The sequence below is a fragment of the Pseudochaenichthys georgianus genome, chromosome 18, assembly GCF_902827115.2.
Source record: "Pseudochaenichthys georgianus chromosome 18, fPseGeo1.2, whole genome shotgun sequence".
In the NCBI taxonomy this organism is placed as follows: Eukaryota; Metazoa; Chordata; class Actinopteri; order Perciformes; family Channichthyidae; genus Pseudochaenichthys; species Pseudochaenichthys georgianus.
Genome location: NC_047520.1, coordinates 21,271,692 through 21,285,787, shown reverse-complemented (window position 1 = coordinate 21,285,787; position 14,096 = coordinate 21,271,692). Strand labels below are relative to the sequence as shown.

Here is a 14,096-nt window from a genome sequence, read left to right as displayed (position 1 = left end):
GTCCGACACCTCAGGAGGGGGAAGCAGGGAACCATCCAAGCTGTGTACAGTAAGGATGGGACGTTGTTGACCTCAACTGATGGAGTGTTGGGACGTTGGAAGGAACACTTTGAGGAACTCCTGAACCCGACAACTCCGCCCTCTATGTTAGAGGCAGAGCTGGAGTATGACGGGGGATCAACGCCAATCTCCCGGGGGGAGGTCACTGAGGTCGTCAAACAACTCCACAGTGGCAAAGCCCCGGGGGTGGATGAGATCCGCCCGGAAATGCTGAAGGCTCTGGGTGTTGAGGGACTGTCATGGTTGACACGTCTCATCAACGTTGCATGGAAGTCGGAAACGGTACCGAAGGAGTGGCAGACCGGGGTGGTGGTCCCCCTTTTCAAAAAGGGGGATCAGAGGGTGTGTGCCAATTACAGAGGCATCACACTACTCAGCCTCCCCGGGAAAGTTTACTCCAAGGTACTCGAAAGGAGGGTCAGGCCGATTGTCGAACCTCAGATTGAGGAGGAACAATGCGGATTCCGTCCTGGTCGTGGAACGACGGATCAGCTTTTTACTCTCGCAAGGATCCTGGAGGGGGCCTGGGAGTACGCTTATCCGGTCTACATGTGTTTTGTAGACTTGGAGAAGGCGTATGACCGGGTTCCCAGGGAGTTACTGTGGGAGGTGCTGCGGGAGTATGGGGTGAGGGGGTCTCTACTCAGGGCCATCCAATCTCTGTACTCCCAAAGCGAGAGCTGTGTCCGGGTCCTCGGCAGTAAGTCGGACCCATTTCCGGTGAGGGTTGGCCTCCGCCAGGGCTGCGCTTTGTCACCAATCCTGTTTGTAATATACATGGATCGGATTTCGAGGCGTAGTCGTGGGGGGGGGGGTCTGCAGTTCGGTGGACTAAGGATTGCACCACTGCTTTTTGCAGATGATGTGGTTCTGATGGCTTCATCGGTCTGCGACCTTCAGCACTCACTGGATCGGTTCGCAACCGAGTGTGAAGCGGCTGGGATGAGGATCAGCACCTCCAAATCTGAGGCCATGGTTCTCAGCAGGAAACCGATGGACTGTCCACTCCAAGTAGGGAATGAGTCCTTACCCCAAGTGAAGGAGTTCAAGTATCTCGGGGTCTTGTTCTCGAGTGAGGGATCAATGGAGCGTGAGATGGGCCGGAGAATCGGAGCAGCGGGAGCGGTATTGCAGTCGCTTTACCGCACCGTTGTGACGAAAAGGGAGCTGAGCCGGAAGGCAAAGCTCTCTGTCTACCGGGCCATTTTCGTTCCTACCCTCACCTATGGTCATGAAGGATGGGTCATGACTGAAAGAACGAGATCGCGGATACAAGCGGCCGAGATGGGTTTCCTCCGCCGGGTGGCTGGTGTCTCCCTTAGAGATAAGGTGAGAAGTTCGGTCATCAGGGAGGGACTCGGAGTTGAGCTGCTCCTCCTTCGCGTCGAAAGAAGCCAGTTGAGGTGGTTCGGGCACCTAGTTAGGATGCCACCTGGGCGCCTCCCTAGGGAGGTGTTCCAGGCACGTCCAGCTGGGAAGAGACCAAGGGGTAGACCTAGGACCAAGTGGAGGGATTATATCTCTTCGCTGGCCTGGGAGCGCCTTGGGATCCCCCAGTCAGAGCTGGTTGATGTCGCCAGGGAAAAGAAAGTTTGGGGCTCTCTGCTGGAACTGCTACCCCCGCGACCCGACCACGGATAAGCGGGAGAAGATGGATGGATGGATGGATTTTTGACTAGTATTAAAGTTCACTTTTCATTCAGGAAGTATGACGCTGCGCTGTCAGTGCGCTTCTCCATGTGTGTGATTGGTCGAATGCTCCAGATACCACCCTTTTCATGTGAACGCGCACCTAACTAGATAGGACACGGCTGGCTTGAGTGATCCACTTGATAACCAGCGTCGTCGTACAGTTTAGCGAGAGCGCGTATGTTTTGGATTAGGCCAACCGGCTAACTCAAACATATCCAGGTTAGGTTGAACCAGCTTCGTAGCATAGGCCTGAAGCCTGAAACCTGAAAACATGTATTTATACAGAGCTGTAGTTTTCACAGAATAAACCTTTCTCTTATTCCTCTGAGTCCAATATGCCTTGTCTGTATACAAACAATTAGTTTGGGGCTGGGTGTAAAGTAACTAAGTACATTTACTCACGTACACTATTGAGACACTTGTACTTTTTCAGACCTTTTAATTTTGTTGTTACTTTGTACTTCTACTCCTCTACAGTTCAGAGGTACATGGTGTACTTCTACTCTACAGTTCAGAGGTACATGGTGTACTTCTACTCTACAGTTCAGAGGTATATGGTGTACTTCTACTCCTCTACAGTTCAGAGGTACATGGTGTACTTCTACTCTACAGTTCAGAGGTAAATGGTGTACTTCTACTCCTCTACAGTTCAGAGGTACATGGTGTACTTCTACTCCTCTACAGTTCAGAGGTAAATGGTGTACTTCTACTCCACTACAGTTCAGAGGTACATGGTGTACTTCTACTACAGTTCAGAGGTACATGGTGTACTTCTACTCCTCTACAGTTCAGAGGTAAATGGTGTACTTCTACTCCTCTACAGTTCAGAGGTAAATGGTGTACTTCTACTCCTCTACAGTTCAGAGGTACATGGTGTACTTCTACTCCTCTACAGTTCAGAGGTACATGGTGTACTTCTACTCCTCTACAGTTCAGAGGTACATGGTGTACTTCTACTACAGTTCAGAGGTACATGGTGTGCTTCTACTCCTCTACAGTTCAGAGGTACATGGTGTACTTCTACTCCACTACAGTTCAGAGGTACATGGTGTACTTCTACTACAGTTCAGAGGTACATGTTGTACTTCTACTCCACTACAGTTCAGAGGTACATGGTGTACTTCTACTTCTCTATAGTTCAGAGGTACATGGTGTACTTCTACTCCTCTACAGTTCAGAGGTACATGGTGTACTTCTACTTCTCTATAGTTCAGAGGTACATGGTGTACTTCTACTCCTCTACAGTTCAGAGGTACATGGTGTACTTCTACTCCTCTACAGTTCAGAGGTAAATGGTGTACTTCTACTCCTCTACAGTTCAGAGGTACATGGTGTACTTCTACTACAGTTCAGAGGTACATGGTGTACTTCTACTCCTCTACAGTTCAGAGGTACATGGTATACTTCTACTCCTCTACGGTTCAGAGGTACATGGTGTACTTCTACTCCTCTACAGTTCAGAGGTACATGGTGTACTTCTACTCCTCTACAGTTCAGAGGTACATGGTGTACTTCTACTCCTCTACAGTTCAGAGGTACATGGTGTACTTCTATTCCTCTACAGTTCAGAGGTACATGGTGTACTTCTACTCCACTACAGTTCAGAGGTACATGGTGTACTTCTACTCCTCTACAGTTCAGAGGTACATGGTGTGCTTCTACTCCTCTACAGTTCAGAGGTACATGGTGTACTTCTACTCCACTACAGTTCAGGGGTACATGGTGTACTTCTACTACAGTTCAGAGGTACATGGTGTGCTTCTACTCCTCTACAGTTCAGAGGTACATGGTGTACTTCTACTCCTCTACAGTTCAGAGGTACATGGTGTACTTCTACTCCTCTACAGTTCAGAGGTACATGGTGTACTTCTACTCCTCTACAGTTCAGAGGTACATGGTGTGCTTCTACTCCTCTACAGTTCAGAGGTACATGGTGTACTTCTACTCCACTACAGTTCAGGGGTACATGGTGTACTTCTACTACAGTTCAGAGGTACATGGTGTGCTTCTACTCCTCTACAGTTCAGAGGTACATGGTGTACTTCTACTGCACTACAGTTCAGAGGTACATGGTGTACTTCTACTTCTCTATAGTTCAGAGGTACATGGTGTACTTCTACTCCTCTACAGTTCAGAGGTACATGGTGTACTTCTACTGCACTACAGTTCGGAGGTAAATGGTGTACTTCTACTCCTCTACAGTTCAGAGGTACATGGTGTACTTCTACTCCTCTACAGTTTAGAGGTAAATTGTGTACTTCTACTCCACTACAGTTCAGAGATAAATGGTGTACTTCTACTTCACTACAGTTCAGAGGTACATGGTGTACTTCTACTCCTCTACAGTTCAGGGGTACATGGTGTACTTCTACTCCTCTACAGTTCAGAGGTAAATGGTGTACTTCTATTCCTCTACAGTTCAGAGGTACATGGTGTACTTCTACTGCTCTACAGTCAGAGGTACATGGTGTACTTCTACTCCACTACAGTTCAGAGGTACATGGTGTACTTCTACTCCTCTACAGTCAGAGGTACATGGTGTACTTCTACTCCTCTACAGTTCAGAGGTACATGGTGTATTTCTACTCCTCTACAGTTCAGAGGTAAATGGTGTACTTCTACTCCTCTACAGTTCAGAGGTACATGGTGTACTTCTACTACAGTTCAGAGGTACATGGTGTACTTCTACTCCTCTACAGTTCAGAGGTAAATGGTGTACTTCTACTCCTCTACAGTTCAGAGGTACATGGTGTACTTCTACTACAGTTCAGAGGTACATGGTGTACTTCTACTCCTCTACAGTTCAGAGGTAAATGGTGTACTTCTACTACAGTTCAGAGGTACATGGTGTACTTCTACTCCTCTACAGTTTAGAGGTAAATGGTGTACTTCTACTCCACTACAGTTCAGAGATAAATGGTGTACTTCTACTTCACTACAGTTCAGAGGTACATGGTGTACTTCTACTCCTCTACAGTTCAGAGGTACATGGTGTACTTCTACTCCTCTACAGTTCAGAGGTAAATGGTGTACTTCTATTCCTCTACAGTTCAGAGGTACATGGTGTACTTCTACTCCACTACAGTTCAGAGGTACATGGTGTACTTCTACTCCTCTACAGTTCAGAGGTACATGGTGTACTTCTACTCCTCTACAGTTCAGAGGTAAATGGTGTACTTCTATTCCTCTACAGTTCAGAGGTACATGGTGTACTTCTACTCCACTACAGTTCAGAGGTACATGGTGTACTTCTATTCCTCTACAGTTCAGAGGTACATGGTGTACTTCTACTCCACTACAGTTCAGAGGTACATGGTGTACTTCTACTCCTCTACAGTCAGAGGTACATGGTGTACTTCTACTCCTCTACAGTTCAGAGGTACATGGTGTACTTCTACTCCTCTACAGTTCAGATGTACATGGTGTACTTCTACTGCTCTACAGTTCAGAGGTACATGGTGTACTTCTACTCCTCTACAGTTCAGAGGTACATGGTGTACTTCTACTCCTCTACAGTTCAGAGGTACATGGTGTACTTCTATTCCTCTACAGTTCAGAGGTACATGGTGTACTTCTACTCCACTACAGTTCAGAGGTACATGGTGTACTTCTACTCCACTACAGTTCAGAGGTACATGGTGTACTTCTACTCCACTACAGTTCAGAGGTACATGGTGTACTTCTACTCCTCTACAGTTCAGAGGTACATGGTGTACTTCTACTCCTCTACAGTTCAGAGGTACATGGTGTACTTCTACTCCTCTACAGTTCAGAGGTACATGGTGAACTTCTACTCCTCTACAGTTCGGAGGTACATGGTGTACTTCTCCTCCTCTACATGTATTTAATACCTTTAGTTACTTCACAGATGTGGATGAATGATGTGAAATCTAATCAAGTGTTGAATCAGACTTTAGTTCCACCTGGAGTAAATCCACCAGCTACCCTGCAGTCTACAAAGTACTTCAGACTAGCTGCACCTTCACCAGCTCTGAGAACACTTTCATGATCAATCATTATAAAACATATCATATATATTATTCTGAAATGGACCAATCTGCACAACGACTACTTTTACTTTAGTACTGGTACTTGAAGGATATTTTCGATGCTGATACATTGAGTGACATTTTGTTTTCAGGACTTCTATTTGTATAGAGTATTCCTACACTCTCTGTGACCGGCTCTCTTTCTCTAAATATTTAAACCTGCTCTCAGTGTCTGGTTTCAGGTCGTAGTCAGAGCCCGTGATGGCCCGGCTCCTCTCCTCTCTGGCCCTGTTCTGCCGGGTCCAGGCCTTCCCCTGCCTGCTGCTGTGCTACCTGCTCTTCATCCTGCTGGGGGGTCTGGTGTTCTGGGCGGTGGAGGGGCCGGTGGAGCAGCAGCTGAGGGTGGAGGTGGAGGAGCTGCGGCGCTCCTTCTTGCAGGAGAACCCCTGTGTGCGGGGGGGCCGTCTGGTGGAGCTGCTGGACAAAGCTCTCTCGGCTCACCAGAGGGATGTAGCCGTCCTGAAGGCAGACGCTGGGGACAGAGGATATGATTTCACTTCTTCACTTTACTTTGTCATCGTCACCCTGACAACCATGGGTAAATCAAACCTGTAGGAATTGAAAATAGAACCTGCTCATATTTTCATATCTTTCCAAATGTCTAACCCTTCACACAGATTGAAGTCAGTGCACCCGGGGTCCAGCTGATCTTTTGGAATATTTGCTGGTTGCTTTTTGCTTTTCATGCTATAGTTGCAGTTCTACACTTGATGGGGTCAATGTGTCCCCAGAGACATGTCATGACTTTTTTATTACCAGCTAGCTTTAACATTCAACAGTTCAGAAACTGGCATTTACAGGGCACCATTTCTGACCCCTAATGAATATGTGCTACTTATGATTATCACTGAAGTTGCGTAAAAACTAAAAGTTAGCTCAGTGAAAGAAGGAGAGTTTATTTTGATGAGATAAATAATACTAATGTATTATTTCTAGTGCGGAAGGTGTTGTCCTCCGCTGAGCATACTGTCTTCTTTAATGGTAAATGTAATCTTTGCATCTTGGACTGTTGTTTTTTTATGAATTTAGGTAATGGGACATTTCTTGACCTTTTTGTGACATTTTTAGTACACAAATAATGTATTCATTGCAAAGCTTGAGGTTTCACCCTAACCCTTAGATGGGCACTCAATATTTTGGAAATGTAATTCATTGCTATTTTCTACATTAAACCCATATCACACATGTTTCAATGTTATCACACCCGTATTACACCATAATACTCTGTTATCACACCCGTATTACACCATAATACTCTGTTATCACACCTGTATTACAACCATAATACTCTGTTATCACACCCGTATTACACCATAATACTCTGTTATCACACCCGTATCACAACCATAATACTCTGTTATCACACCGTATCACACCATAATACTCTGTTATCACACCGTATCACAACCATAATACTCTGTTATCACACCGTATTACACCATAATACTCTGTTATCACACCGTATCACAACCATAATACTCTGTTATCACACCGTATCACAGCCATAATACTCTGTTATCACACCGTATCACAACCATAATACTCTGTTATCACACCGTATTACACCATAATACTCTGTTATCACACCTTATCACAGCCATAATACTCTGTTATCACACCGTATCACAACCATAATACTCTGTTATCACACCGTATCACAGCCATAATACTCTGTTATCACACCCGTATCACAGCCATAATACTCTGTTATCACACTGTATCACACCATAATACTCTGTTATCACACCCGTATTACACCATAATACTCTGTTATCACACCCGTATTACACCATAATACTCTGTTATCACACCCGTATTACACCATAATACTCTGTTATCACACCCGTATCACAACCACAATACTCTGTTATCACACCCGTATTACACCATAATACTCTGTTATCACACCCGTATTACACCATAATACTCTGTTATCACACCGTATTACACCATAATACTCTGTTATCACACCGTATTACACCATAATACTCTGTTATCACACCGTATCACAGCCATAATACTCTGTTATCACACCCGTATCACAACCATAATACTCTGTTATCACACCGTATCACAACCATAATACTCTGTTATCACACCCGTATCACAACCATAATACTCTGTTATCACACCGTATTACAACCATAATACTCTGTTATCACACCGTATCACAACCATAATACTCTATTATCACACCGTATCACAACCATAATACTCTGTTATCACACCCGTATCACAGCCATAATACTCTGTTATCACACCGTATTACAACCATAATACTCTGTTATCACACCCGTATCACAACCATAATACTCTGTTATCACACCGTATCACAACCATAATACTCTGTTATCACACCCGTATTACACCATAATACTCTGTTATCACACCGTATCACACCATAATACTCTGTTATCACACCCGTATCACAACCATAATACTCTGTTATCACACCCGTATTACACCATAATACTCTGTTATCACACCGTATCACACCATAATACTCTGTTATCACACCCGTATCACAACCACAATACTCTGTTATCACACCCGTATTACACCATAATACTCTGTTATCACACCCGTATTACACCATAATACTCTGTTATCACACCCGTATTACACCATAATACTCTGTTATCACACCGTATTACACCATAATACTCTGTTATCACACCGTATTACACCATAATACTCTGTTATCACACCGTATCACAGCCATAATACTCTGTTATCACACCCGTATCACAACCATAATACTCTGTTATCACACCGTATCACAACCATAATACTCTGTTATCACACCCGTATCACAACCATAATACTCTGTTATCACACCGTATTACAACCATAATACTCTGTTATCACACCGTATCACAACCATAATACTCTGTTATCACACCGTATCACAACCATAATACTCTGTTATCACACCCGTATCTCACCATAATACTCTGTTATCACACCCGTATTACACCATAATACTCTGTTATCACACCCGTATCACAACCATAATACTCTGTTATCACACCGTATCACAACCATAATACTCTGTTATCACACCCGTATCACAACCATAATACTCTGTTATCACACCGTATTACAACCATAATACTCTGTTATCACACCGTATTACAACCATAATACTCTGTTATCACACCGTATTACACCATAATACTCTGTTATCACACCCGTATCACAACCATAATACTCTGTTATCACACCGTATCACAACCATAATACTCTGTTATCACACCCGTATCACAACCATAATACTCTGTTATCACACCGTATTACAACCATAATACTCTGTTATCACACCGTATTACAACCATAATACTCTGTTATCACACCCGTATCACAGCCATAATACTCTGTTATCACACCCGTATTACACCATAATACTCTGTTATCACACCCGTATCACAGCCATAATACTCTGTTATCACACCCGTATTACACCATAATACTCTGTTATCACACCCGTATTACACCATAATACTCTGTTATCACACCCGTATCACAACCATAATACTCTGTTATCACACCCGTATCACAACCATAATACTCTGTTATCACACCCGTATTACACCATAATACTCTGTTATCACACCCGTATCACAACCATAATACTCTGTTATCACACCGTATCACAGCCATAATACTCTGTTATCACACCGTATCACAACCATAATACTCTGTTATCACACCCGTATCACAACCATAATACTCTGTTATCACACCGTATCACAGCCATAATACTCTGTTATCACACCCGTATTACACCATAATACTCTGTTATCACACCGTATCACAACCATAATACTCTGTTATCACACCGTATCACAACCATAATACTCTGTTATCACACCGTATCACAACCATAATACTCTGTTATCACACCGTATCACAGCCATAATACTCTGTTATCACACCCGTATTACAACCATAATACTCTGTTATCACACCGTATCACAACCATAATACTCTGTTATCACACCGTATCACAACCATAATACTCTGTTATCACACCGTATCACAGCCATAATACTCTGTTATCACACCGTATCACAACCATAATACTCTGTTATCACACCGTATCACAACCATAATACTCTGTTATCACACCGTATCACAACCATAATACTCTGTTATCACACCGTATCACAACCATAATACTCTGTTATCACACCGTATCACAGCCATAATACTCTGTTATCACACCCGTATTACAACCATAATACTCTGTTATCACACCGTATCACAACCATAATACTCTGTTATCACACCGTATCACAGCCATAATACTCTGTTATCACACCCGTATCACAACCATAATACTCTGTTATCACACCGTATCACAACCATAATACTCTGTTATCACACCGTATCACAGCCATAATACTCTGTTATCACACCCGTATTACAACCATAATACTCTGTTATCACACCCGTATCACAACCATAATACTCTGTTATCACACCGTATCACAACCATAATACTCTGTTATCACACCCGTATCACAACCATAATACTCTGTTATCACACCCGTATCACAACCATAATACTCTGTTATCACACCGTATCACACCATAATACTCTGTTATCACACCGTATTACACCATAATACTCTGTTATCACACTGTATCACAACCATAATACTCTGTTATCACACCCGTATTACACCATAATACTCTGTTATCACACCGTATCACAACCATAATACTCTGTTATCACACCGTATCACACCATAATACTCTGTTATCACACCGTATTACACCATAATACTCTGTTATCACACTGTATCACAACCATAATACTCTGTTATCACACCCGTATCACAACCATAATACTCTGTTATCACACCGTATCACACCATAATACTCTGTTATCACACCGTATTACACCATAATACTCTGTTATCACACCGTATCACACCATAATACTCTGTTATCACACCGTATTACACCATAATACTCTGTTATCACACCGTATCACACCATAATACTCTGTTATCACACCGTATCACACCATAATACTCTGTTATCACACCCGTATCTCACCATAATACTCTGTTATCACACCGTATCACACCATAATACTCTGTTATCACACCGTATCACAACCATAATACTCTGTTATCACACCCGTATTACACCATAATACTCTGTTATCACACCGTATCACACCATAATACTCTGTTATCACACTGTATCACACCATAATACTCTGTTATCACACCGTATTACACCATAATACTCTGTTATCACACTGTATCACACCATAATACTCTGTTATCACACCATATCACACCATAATACTCTGTTATCACACCGTATCACACCATAATACTCTGTTATCACACCGTATCACACCATAATACTCTGTTATCACACCCGTTTTTGACCCATATTACACCCATGTAACAGCAATTATTTATTGCACCCCTGTTACGCACATATTACACATTAATACACCGATCACACCCATGGAACACCTTTACACCTTTATTAGACCCATTGTACACATGGACGCAGCCTGTCCAATACATGTTTCCCCCAGGACATGCATATCTATACCTTCTATTTGCTGACCTCCTCACCTTCATCCCTGCAGTCCTCTCCCTCTCTTCCTCTCAGGTTCGGACTCCTACACCCCCACCTCTGATGAAGCCAAGCTCTTCTGTATCTTCTACTGCACCCTGGGGATCCCCCTCACCCTGCTCCTCCTCACCCTCCTCTCCCACCTGCTCCTCCCTGTGGTCACCCACGCTCCTGTGCACCTCCTTCAGAGGGTCTGGGGTCTGTCCTCCAGCCGGGCCGCGGGGGTCCACGCCGGGCTGCTCTCTGTGGGGGTCCTCTGCCTGCTCTTCCCCCTCCCCGCCCTGCTGGTCTGCATGGTGGAGCCCGCCTGGAGCTTCCTGGACGCTCTCTTCTTCTGCTTCCTCATCCTGAGCACTGTGGGCCAGGGGGGGGACTCTCTGGGGAGGGGCTGGGGCCCGACGGCCAAGGAGACCCTCCAACTCCTCACCACATGTGAGTGCATGTGATCAAATGTCCTTTATAAATGCTTAGCTAGCCATTGATGATATCTAATGTCACCATGACTTGATTACACCACACACAGTTGGAAGAAGTCGCTTCCTGTCACATGGGTGTGCTTTCAGGTATTCAGTCCACCTGCTGCGTGCCGCGCTCCTGTGATGGACGAAGAGGGGGATTTGGTTCCAATGTGTTTTGTTGACCGTGTCAACAAAGTCACGCTGCAAAGATTTGTTAGGTTTTCTTGGATCGCACAAAAAAAAGAACTTCAGTATGGAGTGCTTATCGGGAACAAGGAAGAACCAAACGTAGCCTCTTGCCGACTCAATTTAGTGTCACACAATACAATTATACAATTCATTTGTTTTTATTATGTTAATATCACGATGGTGCTTACAGTATATTAGAGTCTAGTTGTGATATATTGTATCAATTCACAGCATTACCCTCCACAGAGCGTTTGAGCCTCTTTCAGCTCCTTGTTCTGGTGGTGCACTTATTCACCTGCTTGCAGCAGTAGCAGGAAGCAGTTCTCCGTAGAGAACTCTGACCAACTGACTAACCTTTTGTAAAGCTGCTCAGTATCACAAGCAGTGATCATTTGCCAAAAAACACTAAAACAAAAAAATAAATGCAGCTTTGAAGCGAACAAGAGATCAGTGCTAACACCTCTCATAACAGTCAGCCGTCAATCAATCAATCAATCAATCATGTAGTTTATAGAACAAATTCATTATAAATATGGCTATTTTCTGATTAAAACTGTCATTTCTGATCCTTGAAATATCAGACATGGACTGAGCATCCTCAACAACTGATGCTAACTGCAAACTGCCCAACATATGCAGCAGGGACCCTGCTGTACATCTCTAACATAAAGCTCTGGGTACTCAACATTTCCGGGTTCACAATCTGGCCATTAGGCTTTTAATAACAAGTATTTTATTATCCCCTCTTGAGGAAATGTATCTTTCCCCACTCTGTTGTCTTTGTCACCAGAGTAATGGGTCGTCATGTGTTCTGGTCTGTCCACAGGCTACCTGCTGGGGGGCCTGGTGGTGGTCATTACTCTGAAGAGCACGCTCCTGCAGGTTCCCCGGGTCTGTGCGGTGATTCGGCTCTTCTCTGGGCCCCAGTATGCAGAGCTGGAAGGACTCCATCTCAGTGAGCTGACCCTGAGCGAGGAGGAGGAGGAGGCTCAGTACTCCCAGTCCATCTGCACCGTCTCCTCCACCCCTCTGGAGCTGATGAGCCCGCCTGCTGTCAAACAGAAAGAGCCCTGAGACCACCTGACCTCCACAGCTGGACACCCCCCCCCCCCCCCTCCCCTCCCCCAACCCCAGCCTGTGACAAAGAGCTGTTTTGTAAGTCAAAATGGTTTCATGTTTTGCTGTTGTCTGCCTTTGAAATGACTCGATGCTGCATTACTGTATTGTTTTTGGCCACAACAAAACAAACTGAAAATTAAACATGATATGCATGAAAAGTGAACATGCTGAATGATTTATCAAACATTTACACATGGTCATTCATTTGTACTGGGTTCTGTGTCCATACAAGTCAAACCAAACTTTATTTATACAGCACTTTTCATACACAAAGGTAACTCAAAGTGCTTCACAAACCATACTATCTCCCCCTTCCCAGGTTATAACCAGAGTATAGCTTTGTGATGAAAAAGAACACTGAATACCAACACAGGACTGAATAACATAGGAATAGAACAAACAAAGAATAATAAAAAGAATAAAATGCAATTCAGTTCAGCTAAATTAAAAAGGTGGGTCTTGAGTTTGTCAAATGTGTATTCTCTTCTAGCTCTTAGTTGGGTCTCGTGCAAATGATATGTGTGTTGGTGTGTTATTAGCGTGTGTGTCTGCAGTTGGGTGCTGACCTGGGGCCTCATTCATAACGCCGTGCGTAGGATTCACGTGGGAAGGTTGCTTACGTAGTAGAAATCCAAAAAATAGGTACAGAAATGTTCCACCATTTTCCGATTCACCAAACATTGCGAACCGGTGAGGAAAGTGCGTACGGCACTTCCTACGCCGGTTTCCCTTTATAAATCACAATCGACTCGAAATGCGCTGCAGCTTTTGCGGGCTTCACGTAACGCCCAGATGTGCCTATAAATAGTCAAAGAAACGCCCATTCATTCATTCTGACTGACTTTATGAAGGAGATCGCATGAGATGGCGACAGAACAGCTAAAAAAGACATCTCACACCGTGTCAGATTCTGGTTCTTTTGGGG

At 44.0% G+C, this 14,096-nt stretch overlaps 1 protein-coding gene across 1 annotated transcript; it reads left to right on the top strand.

Moving 5' to 3' along the window:
• Positions 1-6,002: 6,002 nt before the first annotated feature.
• On the top strand, positions 6,003-13,126 carry kcnk7 (potassium channel, subfamily K, member 7). The gene is made up of 3 exons (XM_034105802.1): positions 6,003-6,339; positions 11,442-11,837; positions 12,879-13,126. Exons 1-3 carry the CDS (start codon positions 6,003-6,005, stop codon positions 13,124-13,126), a joined length of 981 nt encoding a protein of 326 aa, XP_033961693.1.
• Positions 13,127-14,096: the final 970 nt, after the last annotated feature.

Excerpts from the sequence above, each read along its gene's own strand:
- kcnk7 (XM_034105802.1), top strand. The coding sequence starts at position 6,003 with ATGGCCCGGCTCCTCTCCTCTCTGGCCCTGTTCTGCCGGGTCCAGGCC. Across the intron at positions 6,340-11,441 it reads CGTCACCCTGACAACCATGG|GTTCGGACTCCTACACCCCC; the intron begins GTAAATCAAACC and ends TCTTCCTCTCAG. Across the intron at positions 11,838-12,878 it reads CCTCCAACTCCTCACCACAT|GCTACCTGCTGGGGGGCCTG; the intron begins GTGAGTGCATGT and ends GTCTGTCCACAG.